Below are 26115 nucleotides of genomic sequence, written 5' to 3'. Positions count from 1 at the left end.
TTGAACATCATCCTACCTTTGGGCACTTAGAGTCAGAACAAAACTTCATGAAGTAAATGACACATTCTGACAAATTTAAAGGCAATAAATCCTTCTAGGATAACTAAACACAAAGAATATTCACTATATATTTTTATTTAGCTCTTATAAACCACTTAATTAAAAAATACTAATATGCCTTTAGGCTAGAATGTTTTCAACTTACTTTTCAGATAGATGGCGTACTTATTTTACTATTTCCCATCTTAGAAAGTTTGGTTTGCTTTACTTTCATTTATGTTATTTAAAAATCATTTTAATTGGAATTGGCTCGGCACCCATAGTTTAGTGGCTAAAGCGCTGGCCACATACACTGAGGCTGGTGGGTTCGAACCCAGCCTAGTCTGCTAAACAACAATGACAACTATAACAACAACAACAACAAAAAAAAACAGCCAGGTGTTGTGGTGGGCACCTGTAATCCCAGCTACTTGGGAGGCTGAGGCAAGGGAATTGCTTAAGCCCCAGAGTTTGAGGTCGCTGTGAGCTGTGACAACATAGCATTCTACTGAGGGCAACAGATTGAAAAAAGAAATCATTTTAATTTCCCTGTGCAGTAATTTAAAAAAAAAAAATTTTTTTTTGGAGACAGAGTCTCACTTTGTCACCTGGAGCAGAGTGCTATGGCATCACAGCTCACGGCAACCTCAAACTCCTGGGCTTAAGTGATCCTCCTGCCTCAGCCTCCCAAATAGCTGGGACTACAGGTGCCCACCACAAATGCCGGGCTAATTTTAGAGATGGAGTCTCACTCTTATTCAGGCTGGTCTCAAAACTCCTGAGCTCAAGCAATCCACCTGCCTCAGCCTCCCAGAGTGCTAGCATTACAGGTATGAGCCAACGTGAGTCTTATCAAACTTAAAATAAAAATTCATTAAATATGTAACACATTAAAGATCACAAAGTTTAATTGAGATGGACTGAAAATAACATTGCTCAGCCATTACTAATTCCAGAAATTACAGGTTAGTTGCCCTTGGAAATTAAGTGTCTTTCCTTTCCCCAGAAAAAACAATCATATATAACAATTCTTATACTTCTTGTGTTAGAAGAGCAAAGGTGAAAAATTATAAACAAACATGAAAAAATATGCTTCAATCTTCATTAATTTTCCTACAGTCCCTGCAGCACAAAATATATCCTCACGATGTTTTATGTGTTTGCTTCTCAGTTTAATTGAAGACACCCAAGCAATGACAGAGGACGGCTCTCAGTGCCGACCTGTGACCTCACCCACACCACCCTCCCTCTCACTGTCACTTCGGACTCTGGAGAAGCAAGGGAGACAGGAAAGAAGCAATTCATATTAACTAGGGAATCGTAGAAAGAAATTCAGTCACTTAAAAGGAGAAACTAAAGAAAAAAAGGGCCGATTTCTTTTCCATCTGTTTCCACTGCAACCTTCTTAAAAAGTAGAAACAAAAGTGTGACAATCCATAAGCATTAGAGCCATTATTATAATCACATGGGCAAAAACGTGCACTGCATTCACACTGGACAGTGCCAAAAAGATTGAATGAAGTGCAAAGAATCTCACTGGAAACAGAAAGACAGTGTAGGGAAAGCAGTGAACACGGGGGTCTCAGCAGAGCTTATTTGGCCTGGAGCACACACAGCCCCCCAGCAGGTGAGCTGGAGGAGCCCATCTCTGCCGCCCAGGGGAGCACACACCTTGCAGTGTGGGTGCAGAGCCTCACTTACCTGCCACCCACCTCCAGTTTATGACCAGCCTCAGGTGTGAAGTGCTGTGGGCGCGGCCGACCCAAACTGCTCGCTTCCTGCGTCTCACAGGATGGCAGTCGGCTCCCATCACCACCGCCTCGCACACTGTTTAATATCAGTGTGTCATTGATAAGAAACCACTAAGAGAAAATCAGCTTAACTGCACAGAGTTCTTTATAAATATGAAAACAAATTTCTCAATTATAAGAATAATGATATTTCAACAGGGAAAAAATACTGTTTCAGAAAATAGCATCTGAAAACCAACACATCTGGAGAAACTGCCTCTTCTGACTGTGCTTCATGGTCACCCCTCTATAAACACAAACACCAGGGAACTTGTCTGTGTGGAACCGAAAACTGCCAGAAAGGTGGGGGTAATGATGTTCTAAGTACATCCGACAGATAATAGCTAAAAACAGGATCAGAATTTACAGACCACACAATGTTCGGTGCATTGACTGGCCCACTGAAAACTAAGTGCCTAAGATAAATAAGTGACCGTTACACTCCCGAAAGAAGCGCAGGGCGTCTGGCATAATCATAATGTCTGTTTAACGGAACAGAGCTACCACCACACAGAGTTACACTGGGCCGGAGGCCCGGGGGCACTGCTGACACCTGGTCATGTCTGTTTAATGGAACAGAGCTACCGCCGCACAGAGTTACACTGGGCCGGAGGCCCTGGGGCACTGCTGACAGGTCATGTCTGTTTAACGGAACAGAGCTACCACCGCACAGAGTTACACTGGGCCGAAGGCCCTGGGGCACTGCTGACAGGTCATGTCTGTTTAACGGAACAGAGCTACCACCGCACAGAGTTACACTGGGCTGGAGGCCCTGGTGCCTGCTGACACCTGGTCATGTCTGTTTAACAGAACAGAGCTACCACCGCACAGAGTTACACTGGGCCAGAGGCCCTGGGGCACTGCTGACAGGTCATGTCTGTTTAACGGAACAGAGCTACCACCGCACAGAGTTACACTGGGCTGGAGGCCCTGGTGCCTGCTGACACCTGGTCATGTCTGTTTAACAGAACAGAGCTACCACCGCACAGAGTTACACTGGGCCAGAGGCCCGGGGACACTGCTGACACCTGCTCATGTCTGTGTAACGGAACAGAGCTACCACCGCACAGAGTTACACTGGGCCGGAGGCCCGGGGGCACTGCTGACCCCTGGTCGTGTCTGTTTAACGGAACAGAGCTACCACCGCACAGAGTTACACTGGGCCGGAGGCCCTGGGGCACTGCTGACACCTGGTCATGTCTGTTTAACGGAACAGAGCTACCACCGCACAGAGTTACACTGGGCTGGAGGCCCTGGTGCCTGCTGACACCTGGTCATGTCTGTTTAACAGAACAGAGCTACCACCGCACAGAGTTACACTGGGCCAGAGGCCCGGGGACACTGCTGACACCTGCTCATGTCTGTGTAACGGAACAGAGCTACCACCGCACAGAGTTACACTGGGCCGGAGGCCCGGGGGCACTGCTGACCCCTGGTCGTGTCTGTTTAACGGAACAGAGCTACCACCGCACAGAGTTACACTGGGCCGGAGGCCCGGGGACACTGCTGACACCTGGTCATGTCTGTTTAATGGAACAGAGCTACCACTGCACAGAGTTACACTGAGCCGGAGGCCCGAGGGCACTGCTGACACCTGGTAATGTCTGTTTAACGGAACAGAGCTACCACCGCACAGAGTTACACTGGGCCGGAGGCCCGGGGGCATTGCTGACACCTGGTCATGTCTGTTTAATGGAACAGAGCTACCACCGCACAGAGTTACACTGGGCCGGAGGCCCGAGGGCACTGCTGACACCTGGTAATGTCTGTTTAACGGAACAGAGCTACCACCGCACAGAGTTACACTGGGCCGGAGGCCCGGGGGCATTGCTGACACCTGGTCATGTCTGTTTAATGGAACAGAGCTACCACCGCACAGAGTTACACTGGGCCGGAGGCCCGAGGGCACTGCTGACACCTGGTAATGTCTGTTTAACGGAACAGAGCTACCGCCACACAGAGTTACACTGGGCCGGAGGCCCGAGGGCACTGCTGACACCTGGTAATGTCTGTTTAACGGAACAGAGCTGCCACCGCACAGAGTTACACTGGGCCGGAGGCCCGGGGGCACTGCTGACACCTGGTCATGTCTGTTTAAGGGAACAGAGCTACCACCGCACAGAGTTACTCTGGGCCGGAGGCCCAGGGGCACTGCTGACACCTGGTCAGGAGCCAATTGGTTCCACTTCTTCATCAGATTTCTAACCAATCAGACTGGGTCTGTAAGAGTCAAATTAGTCGAGGCTCTGGACTTGACACGTGCTCATGTGATACAGAAAGCTCTCATTCATTAAGGAATTAATGAATTTCCCTCTTAGAATCCCTCAGTGTCTGCTGCACACACTGGATGGTCTTTTTCCAGAAATGCACTTGATGTAACAGCCACATCGCACAGAAGCAAGGTGTCCCTGACTGACATACAGTGAGGTCCCAGGGGTGTGGCTCTCACACGTTCAGGATGCCACACAGAGAAACCTCCAAGCGCAGTGACTTTACATCAACAAAAAATACTTCTAGGCCACACAAAGGTGTTGCAGGACACCCTTGGGAGACTGGGATAACTTTTAAACTATTTTTTTAGAGTTCAAGATGAGTTTTAGTTTTCAGGGTACAAATTATTTTAGGATTCAAAATAAAGTGTTACATGCCATTTTTAACTTTCCTCTAGGACACAAGCTTAGCCATGAAACTCCATATCCAAATCTCATAGAATATGAAAATGACCAGCTACCAGAAACTAATGCCACAGACATGTCCTCAGAAGACACTTGAGATTTCCAAATAGTCCTTCAAATTCACAATGGGGCCAGGACAAGCAAGGCCTAAACACACGAGGCTGTAAGAGCTCTGATTTCTGCTAAAACACTGCTGTCTTTTGTTGTACTTAAATATTTTTCTTAAGCATTTACACTATGACTTTATAAGGACTTTGGTATTTCTATGATTTTAGGGTTATTAATCTAGGTTTTAGAAGGGCTGAAAAATTGTGAATAACTATGAGCTCTAGTGAGAAATCCTCATGCTTTTCCCACAGGCAAGCTAAGAGATTAAGGAGTCTAATTCAAAAGGAATAAAACTGAAGTGCGGTAATAGCTGTGGAAATAACTGTGTGTTCCTGGAGCACCAAGCAAGCCTAATCCACCTGGCTGGCCACTGGCCAGGCTTCCCCACGCTGTTCCCTCATATGAACATCTGTAGGGGTTATTCTATTGCAAATGTCGGCATTGGTTAATTGAGGCCATGCAGAGTGACGATGTATATTCACAAAGGACAAGATAATGAAATAATAGCACTTTGCCCAGAAACAAAACTCGGCTGGCGTGAACATTTAAGCCAAGAGAATTAAGAGACTGACACAATTTGCGCAGCAGGGAGAGAAGCTTCAGAGTGCCCTGGGTTGTTCTCACCATCTTTCACTGTTTCCTGTTTGGGGTAAGAAGTGACACCTGGTTTCCCACAACAGACTGGAGGATCAAAACCCACTGGAAGAAATGGCAGAGGGGAGGCAAACCCCAGTCTTCTGGTTCCAAAGACACTTTCTTTCCCATGAATCTTCTCTGTGCTCAAATATATTTTTATGGATTTATGATCAATACTTAATAGTTACAGGTGTTTTGTTTGCTAAATATTTAATACATGAAACATAAATTGCAACGGTACATAACTCGGCAAAGCTGAAAGACATGATAAATCAAATAAAAATGATATGAACACATTAGTCTATCACAGTATGTCCCTCTGTCTAGAACTTTCTCTTGTTTCTGTTTTGTTTTTTTCTTTGCATTTACTGAACATCCAATCAAAATATAAAAAAAGTTTCCAAATGATCCAATGATCAGGTGAGACTCTGAGAACCAAGAAAGGATGAAGGCAGGAAAATCGATACCGGTTCTTATTCACTCAAAACTTTATCCCTTTTCTATTAAGACTTTTTCCCCCAAAGCATCTCTTGATTATGATTTCTTTGTACTTTAAAGCTAAAACCACACAGTCAGCATCTCAGGATTAAATGTGCTCCCCCAATATACACAGTCGTAATAAAAATCAAAGCAAATTTATCTGTTTCTTACTGTTGCTGTAGCAAATTACCATAAACTAAACAGTTTAAAGCATCACAGACTCTTTCTCCTACAGGGGTGGAGGTCGGTGGTCTGAGGCAGAGCTGTGCTGTGTCTAGGGGCCCCAGGTAAGAATCTCCTTCCTTGCAGTTTTCATCTTCCTCAGTCTGACTGCCTCCCCCAGCTCGGCCCCTTTCCTCCAGCATCAGAACCCATCACGGAGCGTCTCTCCTCTCCAACCTCCTGTTCGCACCGTATAAGGCCGCCTAGATCATCCTGGACAATCTCCCCCATCAGGATCCTTACCTTCACCTGCACAGTCCCCTGCCACGTATCTACTGGTTTGGGGAAGTAACACACGGACATCTTTGGGGAGCCATTATTCTGCCTCCCACAGAGAGGAAGGGTGAAATGTCATCACCCTTTCAGCACACGTAACATTCATGGAAAAGGAGCTTTAACGCTTAGAAATCATGATTTCATTTTTTTCCCAGACCCTTTTAGCTCTGAGGACAACAAACTACATCCCACAGGCCAAAGGTGGCTTATAGCCTGTTTTTTTGAAATAAAACTTTTATTGCAACACAATAATTCTAAGAATTGGAATACAGTGCATCACGGATGGCTGTTTAATATTAAATTGTTGTTAAGGTCTCCAACACTTAATCCCTGGCACTTAAAGACAATGTTTTCTGAAAAGTAATTATTAGCTATAGTTTTCATTGTTGGGATTCAATTTCAAATCACAAGACTATGCAAAAACTCCCATTGATCGTGGTTCAAAAATAATTCAATAAAAAGATATCTAATTCTTCTTAATTACTATCATCATTATGATGGCCATTGGGCTATCATATGTCAATACTTACTGGCATTTCATACGCACTATGCCAAACGCTTACGTGATAATTTAATAGACACACAAAATTCACGATATCTCCAGTTTACAGATGAAGAAATCAAGGGGTTAAAAAGATAAGTGTTTGTCTCAGGATAACATGGCTAGGATATGCAGAAGTCTCTCCAAATTCAGAATATATGTTCCTGATCTCTCTTTATTCTCTGCTGTAGTTCGTTTTACCTAACAGTTATTACATCAGCCCTCCACACATGCAGATTCTAAAAAATATCAATAGAAACAACAATACAAGAAGAAGAAACAGTATACATTTAAAAATACAGTATAACAACCGGCAGCACCTGTGGCTCAAGGAGTAGGGCGCTGGCCCCATATACCGGGGATGGTGGGTTCAAGCCCAGCCCCAGCCAAAACTACAAAAAAAAAGAAAAATACAGTATAACAACCATTTACACAGCATTTACATTGTATTAGGCCTTGTAGGTAACTGAGAGATGATTCCAAAAATATGGGAGGGTGTATTTAGGTTACATGTAAATATGGCACCATTTATGTCAGGGATATGAGCATCTGTGGATATGGGTACCAGTGGGGTCTTGGAACCAAGCCCCCACAGAAGCAGAGGGATGACTATACTTGTTTTCCATGTAAATTCTATCTGAGAACACACACATGGCAATTATGAATCCCTTTCCTTTCAAATGCAGGGATCTTTAATGAGAAATAAGATAAAATGCAGACACAGAATGCCTGGGTTTGAGGGCCAGACTCTAGAGCTTTATACCCTTGCCAAGTCACGTAAATCCCCCGGGTCTGCTTCCTCTTCCTATGTTTCATTTCTGACTCCAACTTGAATCCAGTGCTGTTTGGCCCAAGTGCAGTTTTTTATGTGGCACAAGATATTCCTAGTCAAGCTACATTTTACCATTTGTGGGGCACTTTCAATAAATAGCAAAAATTGCAATTCCTTTTTTTTTTTTTTTTGGCAGTTTTTGGCCAGGACTGGGTTTGAACCTGCCACCTCCAGCATATGGGGCCGGCGCCCTACTCCTTTGAGCCCCAGGTGCCGCCCAAGAGTGCTCTATTTTCTTTTTTTTTTTTTTTTAATGTTTTAAAGGATGCTCCCAGCATCTCTGGATCCCAGCTTGCTTCATTTATATGAAGAGAGTGGTTTGGATTTTTTTTGTGTTTTTGAGACAGAGTCTCACTTTGTCGCCCACAGTAGAGTGCCCTGGCATCATAGCTCCCAGCAACCTCAAACTTTTGGGCTCAAGTGACTCTCTTCCCTCAGACTCCGAGTAGCTGGGACGATAGGTGGCCTCCACAATGCCTGACTATTTTTAGAGATGAGGTCTCGCTCTGTTCAGGCTGCTCTTGAACCCATGAGCTCAGGCAATCCACCTGTCTTGGCTCCCAGAGTGCTGGGATTACAGGTGGGACCAACCTCACCTGACCTGGTTTGGGGTTTTACAAAGGTGAGAGAGAAAGTGTGTATCAGAAAAAACATGTGAGGGAATACAAAAAATATCCTCCACTATTAAAATGCTCACTTCTAAATACAACAATATTCTTTTAATTTTCATATTTTGCATTACTGTAAGGGCAAAAGTTAATACGTTTATTATATAGTATAAACATAATTTAAGTCATCATATTCAAATTATTACTTTTTATTATTGGACAGTATTTAATCTGGCATTAAAAAAAAATTCGCCTTGAAGCATTTCCTGTTTGTGTACTAGGTGGTGGACTTTCACCTACTAGTATTCTGGCTACACGTTTGGACTGCGGCAGACTCTTCACGAGAGCGTACTGCAGTGACTCCTTTCTGTTGTCCTCACTTCCTCCACTGTGTGCTGCCTTTAAATGCATGTGGGGGATTAACAATGTCTACATAATTCTTTGTTACTCCTCCCAATAAAAATTAGGTTTACTTTTCCGCCCTTGAGCCCCGGTCAGCCTCACTGGTTACTTTTATCAACAGAATGTTCACAGGTGATGTTCAGGGGCTTCTGAGGCTCCTGTGCCCTCCTGGAACACCCTCTGGGGCCCAGGACTGCCAGTGAGGACTCTGGTTCCTCTGAGACCACAACGCTGGGGGTAGAGTGTAGGGATCTGGTGGCCCAGGATGAGTCAGCCTTTCCAGAACTCCCTCCCAAGGTGACAGATGTACAACCGAAGCCATCTTTCCCCTTCAAATTAGACCATGCCTCGAGTGAGAGTCACTGACCAACCTCCATGAATGCCACTGGTGACAGAAGAACTGCCAGTAAAGTGCCACTCAGGCAGGTGACAACCATGAGATGTAATAGCTGTTTGAAGGCAAGAAGTTCAGGGCTAATTCACTGTTCAGCAATAGGTACCACCAACCGTGCACAAAAGACAATACCCGCACGGTGACGCCAAGTCTCACATTCCATCAGCCTGTGCCATAGTGGCCATAGCGGTCTATGACGGCTCAGCTGTCCTGCTGCCGTGTGAGGGCTGAACAATCACACAGTGGACTCAACACACCGCAGCCAGTGAGCACTGCAGACACGGCACACCACAGCGCTCAGGGGTTACAAAGGACACTGAATTTTATTGTAATTCTTGTTAACCGTAACTGCTAGGTCCTCTAATTTTTTAAAAATAGTATCACAAAATTTTACCCTATACTGAATAGGGTAAACCATTTACAAATGTCTCCTTACCCTATTACCCAAGGCAGCTAAGGACACTACCTCACCTCCACAAAAAAAGGAAAACTACAGGCCACAGTATCACTTATGAAATGAACATAGGTGCAAAATTCTAGACAAAATGCAAGCAAACCAAATTCAACGGCACATTTAATAGCTCATTCACCATGATCAAGTGGGAATTCCCAAAGTTGCAAAGGTGGTTCAACGTATGCAAATCTATAAACATGATCCACATTAACAGAATGAAAGAAAAAACACTGTTTTCAACAAATGGAAAAAAATTGACAAATTTACAATCTTTTCACAATAAAAACTCTCAACAAATTAGGCATATAAGAAAAGTACATAATGTGAAACCCATAATCAACAGACAAGCTGACAATTTTTCCTCTAAGATCCAGAACAAGACAAAAATGTCCACTCTTACCACTTCTTTTCAATAGAGTACTCAGGTCTTTGCAGGAGCAATTACTCAAGAGAAAGAAAGAAAAAAATCATCCAAGTTGGAAAGGAAGAAGTTCAATTGATTGTTTCTCTTTGCATTTGACCATCATAGACCAATGAGAGTAAACCCTAAAGATTCCACCAAAAACTGTTAGAAATTAATCAACAAATTCAATACAGTTGCAGGATATCATATCAACAGACAAAAATTCATAGCATTCTTGTATAGTGACATCAAACTCTCTGAAAAGAAGTCAAGAAAACAATCCCATTTATATTTAATAAAAAAGAATAACATACTTACACATAAATTTAACCAAGGAGGTTAAAGATCTCTACCATGAAAACTGTAAAACATTAATGAAAGGTAACAGCAATGACATTTTCACTAAAATAGAAAAAAAAATTCTAAAAACTGTATGAAACTGTACAATACCCCAAAGAGCCAAAGCAATCTTCAAAAATAAGAAGAAAGGAAAAATTTAGAAGCATATTATATGAGTTCGAAATATACTACAAAGCTATAGTAAACCAAACAGCATGGTACTGGTACTGACATAAAAACAGACACCCAGCCCAGTAAAACAGAATAGAGTCTAGAAAAGAATTCATGAATTTACAGCCAACTGATTTTGACAAAGATGCCAAGGACATGCAATGTGGAAAGGACAGTTTTCATATAGTGCTGGGAAAACAGACTATTCACATGTGGGAGAACAAGCTTGACCCTTACGTCACACAGTATAAAAAAAATCAGCTCTAAATAGAGCAAAGACTTAAATGTAAGACCCCTAACTATGAAATCACTAAAGAAAACACAGAAAAAGCTTCATGACATTGGTCTGGAAAATGACTTTTTGTATCCCAACAGCACAGGTAACAAAAGCAAAAATAGACAAATGGGGTTACATTAAACTAAAAAGTTTCTACATAGCAAAGGAAGCAATCAACAGAATGAAGAGATGACCTATAGACTGTGAGAAAATATTTGTAGCCATTTATCAGATAAAGTGTTAATATCAAAAACAGAAAATCAGATAAGTCAGCAGTGAGAAAACACACATGCCAATTTAAAAATGGGATAATGACCTCAACAGACTTTTCTCCAAAGAACAGGTACAAATGACCAACAGGTGTATGAAGGAATGTGTAATGTCACTATCATCAGGGAAACGCAAATTAAAACCACCATAAGATACTGTCTGCAATAGCCCATTAAAATGGCTATTATCAAAAGCACGAAGGATAACAAACGTTGCAAGGATGTGGAAATGTAAATTAGTATAGGCTTTATTTTTAAATAATGTTTGAAGTTTCCTCAAAAAATTAAAATACAACTACCATGTAATCCAGGAATCCCACTAATGATTTATATTCAAAGGAACTATGTCAGTGTGTCAAAGAGACGTAGCACTCTGGAGCCGACTACAGCGCGGCTCACACCAGGCAAGACTGGCATCAACATGGGTGTCCACGGATAGAAGAGGCAATGAAGGCAAGGCTGGATACACACCCACTGGAATACCAGTCAGCCGTGACAAGAAGAAAATCCCTTCATTAGTGGCACAGGATACAAAGTTGCAGCTGGATAGAAAGAGTGAGCTCCGGAGCTCTGCTGTACTGTGTGGCAAGGACAGTTAGTTACACTATGATAGTTAATCACACTATGTATATTGTAGTCTTGAAAATGCTAAGACAGTGGATATTCAGAGCTCTCACCACAAAGATAATCAAATATGAACTTTGTTAATTAGCTAGATTTAGTCATTGCAGAAAGTACATAAACATCAAAACATCATGTTGTACATGGTAAATGCATGCTGTTCTGTCAAATTAAAAAAAAAATGTTAAAAAAAGAAGTTCCCTCACTTTCCCACCCCGAGTTGTACAGAAGGGTCCATTGTATTCCCAGAGACATCGAATATTTTCTTTGTTTTTCCTTTCTGCCCTGGCTCAGGAAAGCTCTGGTGGGTAGGTAAGTATCTGCTCTTGGTCCAGGGAGATTAAAAGATTTCATGATTTTTCAAGTTTCACTGGAATCTATTTTCTAAACTTCAGTTCAGGTTGAAGTTCTTCCAGGAAAATTAAGGTTCACAAAGAAATCAGGCAAAACGTATTCATTTTATACAACGTAGCATTTTGATGAAATTTCCTGTATAATAAATAATAATAAACGTCAAAGTATTTTAAGTAGGTGAGTAAATGATTTGAACTGGTTAAGTTACAAAATATAGAGTCAAAATATTAATATCACTTGGGGTTAGCAGCTAAGGTGTTTAACACTCTTTCTATTGACCCTGACCTTCTGGGTGACACTAAGAGTCAGTTTTTACATGAACTTGAGTGACGCGGCAGGAGGGCTTCGGGAACTTTGAAGTGGCAGTAACATGATAAATCTGATGCGTGGTAATGACCTGGTTTACACCATAACCACCTCCACACATACCACAAATTCAAACACCCCAAACAAAGATCAGCACTGGCACGAAGGCTGTCATTAAGCTTCTGAATATTATCTTCCTAGGATACCAGCAAGCAGGATTGTTAACCAGACATGCTTTGTTTCCCCATGTCAAGCAGAATCCTGGCATGTGAAGAAAGCCTGGAATCAGTGAAGGAACAGGCCGTCCTGGAGCTGGAAGGAGGTGCCTGAGCTGAGATAGGCGCACTCAGGAATGAACCAAGGCTGTGGTGTCTGAAACTGGGACACATCACCAGTTCTCATCCCCCGGCACAGACCCCTGCAGCTGGCACTGATTCTACCCTACCCGCAAGCTGGGAAGAATCCCCACCGTGCCTGAGCACACCCCAGAGCAGCGGTCACAGACCAGCCTCGCCGTCTCAATCTGTTCAGTGTCAGGCTCCTCCCACAAAAGGATGGGACGTGCGCTGGGCCCTCTCCAGCAGACCACAGGAAAAAGAGATGCTGGTGTCGTATACTTGGGTAAAAGGCATTCAGATCAAACTTGTGACAAATCCCTAAGGTCAGGTGGAGTGAGAGTAGGCCACACAACCTGGGAGCTGCAGACACGAGGAAGCTGGCCCGGTTGGCAGACCCCTCTCCCAGACAGACTATGGACAGAGCAGGAGCCACAAGAGGTCTTTCCTGCTGCTGCAGGCTTGGGGAGGGGAGCGGCCACAGCAGTGAGGAAGGCACAAGGCTTGCTGCAGTCCTGATGTGCAAATCAGTCTAAGCCTCCGAGAGAGCATCAGAAAACCTTGTCACCTCCAGGGCCAAGGTGCAGACCAACCACAGGCCTTGGAAAGGTTAAAAATAAACTAGACAAAACCAATGAACAAAACCAAAACCTTTTAGCCCTTGGGGAAGTCCTGGATGTGGGACACTAACCAATCACACTTGAGATCTTCTGTCACTGGGGCAGGGAAAAGAAAGTCCTTTCCAAAGAAGACCAACAGAGAATATGCAGAGCCATATTCCCCTCTACATATTCTCATTCAGAGAATATGCAGAGGGGCCAGCATGGAGGGGAGGCCCAGAGAGGAGGCCCAGCCCGAGACCCAGCCATGCAGGGAACACACTGAGCCTGGTGCCATCACAGAGAGGAGGCCCAGAGAAGAGGCCCAGCCTGAGACCCAGCCGTGCAGGGAACACACACAGAGCCTGGCGCCATCACAGAGAGGAGGCCCAGCCTGAGACCCAGCCGTGCAGGGAACACACTGAGCCTGGTGCCATCACAGAGAGGAGGCCCAGAGAAGAGGCCCAGCCTGAGACCCAGCTGTGCAGGGAACACACACAGAGCCTGGCGCCATCACAGAGAGGAGACCCAGCCTGAGACCCAGCCGTGCAGGGAACACACACAGAGCCTGGCACTATCACAGAGAGGAGGCCCAGCCTCAGACCCAGCCGTGCAGGGCTGGGGCCAGGGCTGCCTGGAACAGCCGAGAGTTCCTCACCTTCTCCACCAGACAGACACCCCAGGGGACAAGCAGCTGCCATCCGCCACAGAGGAAAAGAAGAGAGCACGGAGACACCATGTGTGGAGGACGCGAACAGAGAAACTGAGAGTGGAAGGCTGAGCAGACACCTCTGATCCAGCCTCCACTCTGCAGCAAAGGCCTGTGGAGCCAGTGGCCATGCTGATGGCAAAGACAGGGCCAAGAAAAGTGCTCCAAGTAGATGCCCTGAACACTTCCACCCACTAACGGCCTAACTAAAAGAGATGCCCCCACTTCCAGGGAGAACGTCCGTCTACTGTTATACACAATGCTTAGTATTCAATTAAAAATTACATGATACGGGCGGCGCCTGTGGCTCAGCGGGTAGGGCGCCGGTCCCATATGCCGGAGGTGGCGGGTTCAAACCCAGCCCCGGCAAAAAAAAAAAAAAAAAAAAAAAAAATTACATGATGCACAAAAAGGCCAGGACAAAACAAACAACAACAACAACAACAATAGCACCACAGCACTCTGCTGAGAGCACCGGACACAGCAGTTGGAGACACAGCCCTGCTCATAGCAAACGGGATGTGAAAAGACTACGGTTACAAGGCTGAACAGAGCAACGCGGGGATGTATCAGAACAGATGGGAAATCTCAGCAGAAAGATGGTGCTATGATTGAACTGTGCTCTTTCAAAATTCGTATGTTGAAACCCTAACCCCCAATGTGACTGTACATATTTAAAGACAGCACAGTTAGGGATGGAATTATGGCCAAATGAAGCCACGGGAGGAGCATTAGTGCCACAGGGCTGGTGTCAATTGGACAAGGGACAGACTCTGGAGTGTCCTCTCTCCCCACAGTGTCACCCCAAGGCCAGGCCTGTGGGGACTCGGGGGCAGGTGGCCACCCACACACCAGGAATAAGAGACCGCACTGGACACCAGCTCGGAAAAGCTAGACTTCTAGTCCTCAGAACTGTGAGAAAATACATTTCTGTTATTTAAGCAAGGAGTCTGTGGTATATCGTTAAGGCAGCCCAGACAGAGTAACACAATGGAAACTATGATTACGAGTCAAATGTAAACGCTAGAAATAAAAATATATATATATGGTAAGAAAGATAGAGAATGCTTTTGACAAGTTTTTCAATAGATTTAGGATGGCCGAGGAAGTAGTCATTAAGCTTGAAGATAGTTCAAAAGAAATTACAAAGAATGACAAAAAATGAACAGAACATCCAAGATTTGCAGGATTTATCAATCTGGCATAGGTGTAATTTGAATCCCAGAAGAAGAGAGTCAGTGATGCAGAAGAATTATGTGAAGAAATAAAGGTCGGGAGCTTTCAAGATTAATGACACAACACAGATGCAAGAACTCAACAAATGCAGAGAATAAACCCCAGGGCTTCCCTGACCAGAGACATGTCGCAGACGGACACACACACCTGGATACGTTACCTAAACCTCTAATGACCAGAAAATCTGTAAGGCAGCCAAAGAAAAAAGTATCATTACTTACACATAAATAAAGGTAAGTTTTACAAAACAATTATAAGAATCTATAAAAGGTGAGAAATAGTGGAGTCAGGTGTTTAAAAAATGAAGAAAGTGAACTGTCACCCTAAAGTTCTATACACATGAAACTGCTTTCAAAAGGGCCATTATACATACTCCGTATATACATTATAAAAGGAAGTTCTCTAAAGATAAAGAATATGAAACCAAACAAAATTTTACTCTACCCAAGGAAATGTCTTTGTTAAAATCTATTTCCTCGACTCCCTTAATAACTGCACTGCTGAGAAGGACGCTGCCTCTGTATTTCTCCGTAAGGTTCAGAGGGCTCCTCTCTCAATCAGGGCCGTGGGCAGGACTGAAAAGTAGCTGCATCCCCACGGGGCTGTCATCTCAGCACCAGCGCCCTTCAGCAGAGGGGCTGATGGGAACCCAATCTCTGTCTGGAAAGTCCACTCCATGCTGGGAACGTGAATGGCGTGGCAACTGTCTCTGATAATAAGGCCTTTCTGTTAAAAAAAAGAAAAAAAATTCACTGGAGGGAAGGGTCCTAACAGAAGTGTTAAAAGCGTCAGGACTGGACTGCTTCAGGGAGCTAAGTCCCCAGACAATACTTGTCCTCAACTAGAGAGCCCACTTGATCTGCTTCCGAGAACAGCAAATTGCAGGACATTGTTAAAATGTCTATAGTCCTCTAATTTTATTTCTTTAGATTATACTCAAACACGTATGCTTTGCATCTGTGGTGCCACCAGCAGAACATACATACTACGCCGAGTTTAAGTGAATTATTATTCTATTACTTTCCTGCTGAATTTCTGATTTCTTTTTCGTTACTTCATTTATTTTCCACATTTGGAAACATCATTACCAGTAACACACAGGGAAGTGTAGCCTACTGCAGGGACTTCCAGTAATTACTTGTGAAGCATCCACCCTGTCACCTTGACCTATAAAAGCAAGGATTTGTTTAGTGTAGGTAGGAAAGCACAAGAAGGAACATTTTTTCCAGCTGCCTAGTGATTCAATTTGATTGAATAAACATTTTATTTTATTTCCGAGTGCCAGCCACAAAAGACAGGGGCAGTCAGCATACTGGAAAGGAAACGGCTGTGCTCACTTACTAATTTGACGCGGTGGCCAGGGGCGGTGCTGATTTCCCACGTGCACTGCTTCCTGCTGGGGTACTTGTCGGGCCAGTTAGGGCTGGTGATGAGGCCACTGGGACTGTGGATCTTCTGCTCACACTCAGCTGTGCCAAGAACCGGAACACGAGTTAGTGCAGAAATCCAGCCTGGGATTGGCCCGAGTGCCAGCGGCCCGTGTTCCTGCTCCCCTGTTTGGAGAGTTTCCCAATGACAGACCGGCTGTCACGCCACTGTTGCCACACTCCGCTGCTGTGGGAAGTACAGCGCTCCTCACCGTCAACGTTTGCTGTCTGCCTCACATTTATTTATTAGCAATAAATAATAAATGCTAAACAAAACTGAACCTGCTTTTCAACTAAGGAGTCTGTAGCTCAGACTTTTCCAGAGCAAGAGATATCGACAATCAAAAATATCAACACTGGGTATGTGTGAGATATTAACACAACACCCCAAGAAAAACCTTGGGCCATGCCATTTCCAATTCTTTTTTTCTATTAACTGAAACATCACTCACAGCTAACGTCCTTAAGACAAGTTATGAATCACATATTTACGTTTTCCCCTCTCCTTTAGCTAAGTGTACACCTGAATACCTAACTCAGAATTTTAGCTACTAAGATAAACAAGCCTTAATTTTATCAAAGCAAAAAGAAGAATACAGGGAAAAATAAGTGAACAGCTACTAGTCCTGGAGACAGCTTCTGAGCTAACTTCAAAGAGTATCTCATTCAATCAGCACTTTTTTTTAGTTTGTTTATTTTTTGGAATGAAAATAACGTCATTGTAGACGAGACCATTCCACGTTGTTAATATCAAATTTCAAAGATATTTGATATTCTTAGACTTTTTCCATTCCATGTGGTTTATGATGCTGTACCCTTTACACCTGGTTTAGACTGGGATTCTCTACTCTAGACCGTTGCAAACAAGGGACGCGTGCCCAGCCTTAGCTTCTGTCCTTGCTGCTGTGGCTGCGGCCATTGTTCACTCCTTGAGACTACACCTGCCATCATTGTGCGAAGTTTCCATGCAAAGATCTGAATTCATCACAGAAAAAGAGATAGGTGAAATTCAGCTCCTGTCAAACTATCTACGGAAATGGTATCAAGACAACAGTCTCAGAAGTTTGGTCCCAGTCCTGACAGGGCTTCTATTCCATTGTCCCTCTTTGCCTTGCCACGTGAAATGTGAACTCTGCAGAATTTGGCAAGTAGCCTGAGAGAAAGCTCAGAGGTTCTCTGCTAAACTATACAGAAAGCATGTGTGATAGCAGAGGTTAAAGAAAATCCCACCCATTTCCTAGCAATAGGGATGAACTTCATTTAGAGGTACCTGGACGTCATTTTATCTGAAAGAAAGTTTAGCTTCTATAACCAGAGATGTATTTGCTACCTGTGAGCCACAGGCTACCCATACAATCTGCAAAAGCTGCCTCATTTGTCTCATTCTTTTCTTCTGAATTATCTTCATGTCTGGGGAAAAATAACTGGCCTGTTGCCCAACCTACTAATTTAATAGAATATATTACTAAGCCACAAATATAGTGCTCATACAGGAAACACAATTCTGCTTGCATATGACTCTGCACAGTGCCATTTCTCAATGGAAAATGAGAAAAGATCACTGACACGTGATCGTATTTGAACAGAGCTGAATGGAGCAAAGATCAATCAGAATAATCTCTAATGACTTAAATTACTAGACTAGTATATTAATTAGAATATGATTTGAATAGGTACACCAAGGTTGTTATCTAACCGCCATTCTACATGCTGCTGGCTAAAGTTATAAAATTTGTCTTGGTAATTCTCCTTTCAAAAGAGGTATAAATCAAATTCAAGTAGAAAATTCAAGATGAGACCCTCAAGGGAAGTAAGAATGGAATGAGTATTTCTTGTTCCCACATGACCCCCGTCAGTGATCTTTTCATCATAGTGGCTGAGGGGAGTAAGATCATCATTTTCAAGAGATCTTGGAATTTGTAAGGTGTTGGGGACAAAATCTGGTAGGTATCTTTGTGCTACTAGTATACATTTTGGGGCCAACACCATGACTTAAAACTTCAAATGACAGAGTCTCTACCACTTTCAAATGTCTTTCCTTTGGTCGGCATTTGAGTCTGATACTCCTGGTATTTCAAAGAGAGTCACTGAAGTAGCACATATGTGAGTATTTTGGGGATGGATATTACATGAAATGTTAAACATTTAACTGAATTAGGTTGGAATATGGACAGTGTTATAAGTCTGCTCTACAGAGACTTGGAATAATAGGGGCTTCTCTGGCTACCAGATGGCATCGCAGCAACTTCTGCATCTGTTATACTCTAATGCCACCTACGTGTGAAGGACGGGTCCAGCAGTACTGCTGGGACGTCTGGACGTTACACAATTTTTTTTTTTTTGGCCATTTGAATAGTCAACCAAGATATCATTCACTGAAATGATGAACTTTACTTAGAAGCAGTGCTTTACCCAGACAATGTGAAATACTACGTGTTACCAAGAAAAGAGTGTCCCTTCTCATACCTTCCTTGCAATCGTGCTTATTTTCATGTAGTACGAAGCCGTTACGACACTGACACGTGTAGCTTCCCATCGTGTTGAGGCACTCGTGCTGACACCCGCCGTTGTCTTTAGAACATTCATCTTTGTCTAGCAGAGAGATAAACCCCATAGTTTAGTAAGTAATTTTAAAAACAAAGAATGTTGAAGGAGAGTCATTTAGTTGTGGTTAACATTGGCAAAGGGTAAACTAAGTTACAGCTTTTCCCATTCCCAACATAAAACAAAAAAAAATTATAATTTCTTAGTTTTACCCTTTCTTTGTTTAGTTTGAAGCCTTGCACCATGGGTTGGGTGTCCGTGACCACTTGTGCTACAATGACAACTTGTAATCCTCTTTCATTCCTATGCTGATGAGAAGGAGGAGGAAATCGACAGATCTTTTTGCAAATTCCTCCTAAGTATTTATTGCTAATTTTGAAAAAGGAACTTAAAATTGTGTATAGTTTGAATAAAGGCAAGGAGTAGTATTTAAGTAAGAGGGAAATCATTCAAATATTTACCATGGTGTATAGACAGAGGCTAAACAAGGCTCCAAGGTTTGTATGTAATCACTTCAAAAAAAATCATTCAGTGTAACTACTGTGGTTGATTTTTTTTCCCATTAACCTTGCAGTTGTGCTTAGCATTAATGAATCTGCACATTCCATAACATTCCAAGACAGGAAAAAGCATCATTAGACTACTCTCAAGAAGAAAATTAATTTATATATTTTAAACAAATCTACTCTGGCACTCCAGTTCATTAATACGCAATTCCCTAAAAGGGCTTTTAGTGCGCTAGAAGTGAAGGTTAGACTAGGAAATATGAGCTTTAAGAAACAGCCAACAAATTCACTACAGGGGAAAAAAGCAAGCTAGATTAACAAGCGGTCTGTGCAGGGGGAGGCGTCAGCTATCACGGCGGCTGTCGTCCTACGGCTGGCTCGTCCCTTATAGTCAAAACTGGCAGCCTGCTCCTAACACACGGTCTGACGGCACGTCACTCAGGCGCCCACCACTCCCACACAGAAGGAACAGGAGGGACACATGACAGTCACAGAACTCAGGCTGGGTTCAAATCTTACTCTCTCAGCTGCTCTTCCTGGTGAGCTCCCGGTGGCATGCACAGTCTGCTATTTTTCCTTTTTTATCAAATCAATATTTACTCTACGGAAATAGGTGTAGGGAAGATGTTTTTGTTAGAGAACCTGGCGTCAGTTTGTAAAAGTGCATCTACTTTTCTCCTTTGGGAGATGGATTACATGGCATAGACCATACATGCTTCAAAGAGCTATTCAAGTGCTGGCTGTATCAGAATATTTCAAATACATACAGGCAATCTCAGGTTTTAAAGGAGACATCAGAATCAGTGTGTTTGTGACTTATCCACTGCTCTTCTAGCACGTACTATGAAAAAACAACATAAAAAGCAGAATAAAGAAAATTATTCTGGCCAGGCACGGTGGCTCATGCCTGAAATCAACCACTTGAGAGGCCGAGGCAGGTGGACTGCTTGAGCTCAGGAGTTCAAGACCAGCCTGAGCCAGAGCGAGACCTCATCTCTAAAAATAGCCCGGTGTTGTGGCGGGCACCTGTAGTCCCAGCTACTCAGGAGGCTGAGGCAAGAGAATCACTTAAGCCCAAGAGTTTGAGGTTGCTGTGAGCTATGACGCGATGGCACTCTACCCAGGGTGACAAAGTGAAACTCTCTCTAAAAAAAAGAAAGAAAATTATTCTTTAAAAGAGCACCAAATGCCAAAATGTATAAAAATCCAAAGTCTAAATAGAGAAATAGTTTTGTAAAATCAATTTTAGAGCAATTCATCATAATTTTGAACCCCTATTTCCTTAACTAGAACAACAGTGAGAATAATGTTAATAGTTTATAAATTCTGAGAGACCTATCCAGAAAGGGTGGCTGGTAAACTATACTTCCTACCACCATGGTGCGAGTGACCGCATTTTCTAATACTGAAAGTTAAGCAGTAAACTATTTAAATATATTGTATTACTATAAATTTGCCAGGGCTATTTACTTAAGAAGCATCAGAAAAAAAATGCTTCCCTCTGACTCAGAAATACACTTTATCTTTGGTAAATGGAAAGAGTCAATTAAAAAAATTATGGTGCCAGAATTACTCTGAAATAGTAATCTCTATGAAAATATTTACAGAATGATGGTTTTTGTACTTAAAATAAGACCTGATAGGATGAGCTTTAGTTGAACTCCAGCTCAGCCAGGTTTTTGAGAGTTGTTTAGAAACCTAACAATGGTAAGTAAAGTAGCTTGGAGGAAACTAATTCACATCTGTAACTGGCTGGTGACGAGACGGACTGCGCAGAGACCAGCCCTCTGGAGGAAAGAGATCTCCGGAATCACCATGTTATCAGTAGCGTCTGAATGGCCATACATGAGGGACACAAAAAGGTTAAAAGACAAACCTGTGCACATATGTTACTCAGTAACATGTGCATTACTGTTTGAGTGTTTAAATCCACAATCATTTCATAATGAAAACTCTGCCAAGACGTAAAATACTCCCAATGTCTAAACTTCACTGTAGTGGAACTGTCAAGTCATTAAATGATATTTCAAAGTACAATAGTTTGAAGATTTGATAGAACATAAACTGACTAAGGTGATGGTCACTAAAGGGGCATAAAACCTGAAGTAAAGCCAGGGCTATGTAGCCCATTATCATACTTCTGTTGTGCTGGAAAATAGTAATTTCAATAATTTTTGGAAGAAAAGAAGAAGTAGAGGAGGAAAGATGGGAAGAAGATGGGTTGTTATTATTTATATAGTCACATCTGCCTAAGCATCTGTTATTTTTTACTTTCCCAGGTTAACACTGTTTCTTGCCTTCTTCCCCACATCTGATATTGCCTAATTTAATTTAATCAAAGTCACATGAAAGTTGAATGTGCTATAATGTATTTATGGATTAATTGAAATTTAAGCTCAAGTTCAAAGCTAGACTAATGAAGGAGTGACTGAAAGCAGCAGAGGAACGTCACCATGCCCACATGAGCAGCAGGTGCTAAAGCTGCCTATGTGTCAGAGTCACATGGAAAGAGAATCCCAAGAAGTCACTGGGATTCTTGAAATTATCCAGGTGTTTCTGGTGACACAACTCACAGCAACCTCAAACGCCTGAACTCAAGTGACCCTCCGGCCTCAGCCTCCCAAGTAGCTGGGCCTACAGGTACGCACCACCACGCCTGGCTTGTTTTAGAGATGGGATCTCACTCTTGCTCAGGCTGGTCTCCACCTCCTGAGCTCAACCAATCCACCTGCCTCCGCCTCCCAGAGTGCTGGGATTACAGGCATGAGCCACCGCGCCTGGCACATTCTATATTTTTTCCCCTACAAAGGTCACCTAACTAGGGGAAAAACTGTTAGGAAGCACAACTGACTTCCATTTTCACTTCCTCTTCTGCTCTCAGGGCAACAACTTTGTGTTTTGAAGAATGAGAATCCAAGAAAGGAGAAAAGTAAGGCAGATGGAGGGCTTTAAATGTCTCTCACAGTGTCTGCATAATAAATTACACAATTGAGAAGTCTATCAATAATTTATGTGAAATTTTCTGGCATTTTCATACACTAGACACAAAATAAGGAAGCAGTATTATATAGTTCTTATTAGTGCTAGAAATAAATGTTTTGTTCAGGAGAAATAAACATTTATTTTCTGCATGTGGAAATTAGTCCTTTCTTTGGAATGGACATAACCGCTTTCCATTCCTCTGGGTTAGATACAGAAAAAGGTCCCTCATCAGGGAAAAAGGGGGTGTCCCCCCCCTCACCTCCCAGGGGCCTGCAGCACCTCCGAGCCTGTCCCAGGCTGTGAGACTGTGAATAATACATACTGGGTGGAACTGAAGTGGCAACTTGCATCAAGTTCTTGCAAGATTCAAAAATAAAAATTTTCTCATTGCAGAGAGCCTCCTTATCTGTAGGAGAAAGAAGTCGACAGTCCATGCAACAGAACTGAAACACACACGAGCAGATAGCTCCAGCTGAATGTTCAGGACCTGAAATAAACACTTGCACACAGCAGAGCACACACAGATTCAACTCAGAACCGCCGTGTAAATAATCCCCTTCAAAAGGCACAAGTAAACTCCTCCAAGAGCTACAACAGAGACAACTCGCTCTTTCAATAAACATGCAGATACTTCAATTCCACTAGTCACAGAAACTTGGAAGCAGGATTCAAAAATCAAATGAGAAAGCTGCAGTAGTTTCACCATTTGTCATTAAATCACACTAATATTTAAAGTTTTATCAGTTATACTGGGTTCGATTTCATCTACAAATACCAGCAAAAGCTCTATGGGAAAATTCACATACAAGAAATATTGTGCCTAAGAGTTCCGCAAAGACCACACAGCCAAACAAGCCAAATGTACAGCAGAGTCCTTTCATTGAAGAGCCTCCGGTGACTGCCTCAGCGTCCCAGCAGGGTGTTTCTCAGAGCAGCCCCAAGTGCTTAAGGGGTCAAGATTTCTAGGCTTAGTCTGCATCCTGGTTGACACGCAGGCTGTCAAAGTGCATCCGGGTGGAGTACCAAGCAAGCATTGTCCAGAATCAGAATTTTGCAGTTAGTTAGCCATACGTCATACCTCTTTGTTTTAATATCCTCCCCACCTAGTATTTCTTAAAAGTCAGTCCAGGGATAGTTGGTACTTCCCGGTTTCTCAGGGGAGTTAGTCAAGCAAGAAGTTAGTGAGTACTTTCCCATCTATCTTGGAAGTGAACCAGACTTACTCCATTTTGTTGAGGGCTTGCAGCCCAGAAATTTGCCAGGAGTTAACTGGTATTTTTCTACTTTAGCCTAGACCTAACAGAACAATTATAAGGAAATATCCACACACAGCGAAAGGCAGATAAGACAAGCAGACCATCTGAAATAATGTAAATGTGTGCAAGACACAAATTATTTTATCTGACTCCTACATCTGTTACAGACAGAAACAAATGGGGAGTCAGGGATTTGATTCCATTTCTGCCACTGAGCAGTCATTAGGCACATCAGTAATAGATCACATTCCCACTGTATTTATCCCCGAGGGAGACTGCTATTAAATGGGATTTGTTCTTCAAATTCTGTTTTCACTAGTGCAGGAGTCAGAACTAGTCTTTTCATTAATACGAGGCTGCTGAAAGAGGTGGAAGGCCTGCCTTCAACTCCCACGGCCTGAAGTCACTTGTTGCATTACACCCAAATAATGAATACTATAATTAAGCTTATAAAACTGTGTCAAGTTCTCAAATATTTTTGTTTTTACATATATAAAGTCCCACTAATAGTTCCTTTATGTTTAACCCATTAAAAAAAGTAATTCTGCTCTGAGCAGAACACAGTTAACTTTTCTTTACCACTTAAATTAAGTAAACTACATCTTGTATGCTCAGGCAGACTTGGAAACTTCAAGTACAACGTTACATAAAATTAAGTTTGGCTTTACTACCATATTAAGTAAATAATTATTGTTAATATAATAACAAATTTCATTCAGTCCAAGAAAATAACAGTAATATATTGTTGGACTACAAATCTTCCGGGAAATTCGTAGGTTATTACATTCTCAAATACACAAAGAAAAATAGACACATGATTTCCCATAATGTCCAAATAGTCCTACTTTGACATTTCTAATTTCTTTGTTTTAATATTTCTTAATTATACTGCATTGGTCTTTAAATATACCACGAAATCAAGAAAGCACATTTCATTTTGATTTTTGCACAAGGCCTTTTAAATTTTCTTCTGTAAAATACAATAACTTCCAACTTTCAAGCTATGCAATTTTTGTGACTAATTTATGATGCTTCATCAGAATTGATATGAGTGTTTCTTAATTTTATGGATATTAAAATGACAGAAATCATGTTAATTGTTCTGCTAACACATTCTTAGAATTATCCTTTCAATTAAAATGCTTATTTAAAATCTGAGGCTATGTGCAAAACCACCTAAATCTCTTATGCGATTATTTTATTAGATAATGAGATGTTATGTAGACAAAATACTACAAATACATTATTTCATTCTGTACATTGATATTTATTTATTTATCTGTCTTTATTTACATTTCAGATGAATATGAGGGTACACATCTTTAGTTTACACTGCTTTCAATTCTAAGGTAAAGTTCCAGTTGTAGTTGAGCCCTTCACCCAGGGGCTGTGCTGAACACCCTCACGTTGTGTGCACAGTAGGTGAGATCCCACCGATCGCCCTCCCTCCTCCCTCTTCTGTCCTCCTCCCTCCCCCTTACTAGACTACTTGGGTTTTTCTTTCGTGTGGGCGTGCAGTTGTTTATATATTGCTAACTCATGTTAGCATTGAGTACACTGGATTTTTTTCCCCATTCTTGTGAAACTTCAATGAGAATTATGTGTTTCAACTCTATCCAGGATAAAGAGTCTCCATCTTTTCTTACGGTTGAGTAGTACTTCATAGTAATCATTATACCACATTTTATTAATCCATTCATGAGTTGATAGGCACTTGGATTGCTTCCATGTCTTGGCAATTGTGAACTGAGCTACAATAAATGTTCTGGTGCAAATGTCCTTGTGGCAAAATCATTTTTTTTCTTCTGGGCAGAAACCTAGTAATGGGATTGTGGGATCAAATGCAAGGTCAACTTTTAGTTCTTTGAAAATTCTCCATATTTCTTTTCATAAAGGTGGTATCAGTTTGCAGTCCCACCAGCAGGGTAGAAGTGTTCCCTTCTCTCCACATCCACGCCAGCATCTGCATATTCAGGATGTCCTGGTGTGGGCCATTCTCACTAGAATTAAGTGGTAGCTCAGAGTGGCCTTAATTTGCATTTCTCTGATGATTAGGGATTTAAATATATTTCTTTACCTTTTTTCCTGCCATATCACTTAACTACATGAAAACTACAAGTTACTTATTTTTAAATTTTATTTATTTATTTTTTGCAACAGATTCTCACTCTGTGGCCCATGATAGAGTGCTATGGCATCACAGCTCACAGCAACCTCAGACTCTTAGGCTCAAGCAATTCTCTTGCCTCAGCCTCCCAAGTAGCTGGGACTACAGGCACCCACCATAACACCTGCCTTATTTTTAGAGATGGAGTCTTGCTCTT

The 26115-nt window shown here is 42.4% G+C and overlaps 1 protein-coding gene across 1 annotated transcript in view; it reads right to left on the bottom strand.

Annotated features, from left to right (window-relative positions):
• TLL1 (tolloid like 1) overlaps positions 1 to 26115 on the bottom strand; it is a 255849-nt gene that overhangs the window by 13691 nt on the left and 216043 nt on the right. Inside the window, 2 exon segments of the mRNA XM_053595813.1 lie at positions 16418 to 16545; positions 18970 to 19095. Coding sequence (XP_053451788.1) covers positions 16418 to 16545; positions 18970 to 19095 — 254 coding nt within the window.

Source organism: Nycticebus coucang, chromosome 6 (genome assembly GCF_027406575.1).
Source record: "Nycticebus coucang isolate mNycCou1 chromosome 6, mNycCou1.pri, whole genome shotgun sequence".
In the NCBI taxonomy this organism is placed as follows: Eukaryota; Metazoa; Chordata; class Mammalia; order Primates; family Lorisidae; genus Nycticebus; species Nycticebus coucang.
Note: the sequence above shows the minus strand (reverse complement) of the source record. Positions and strands in the feature narration are given on the sequence as shown.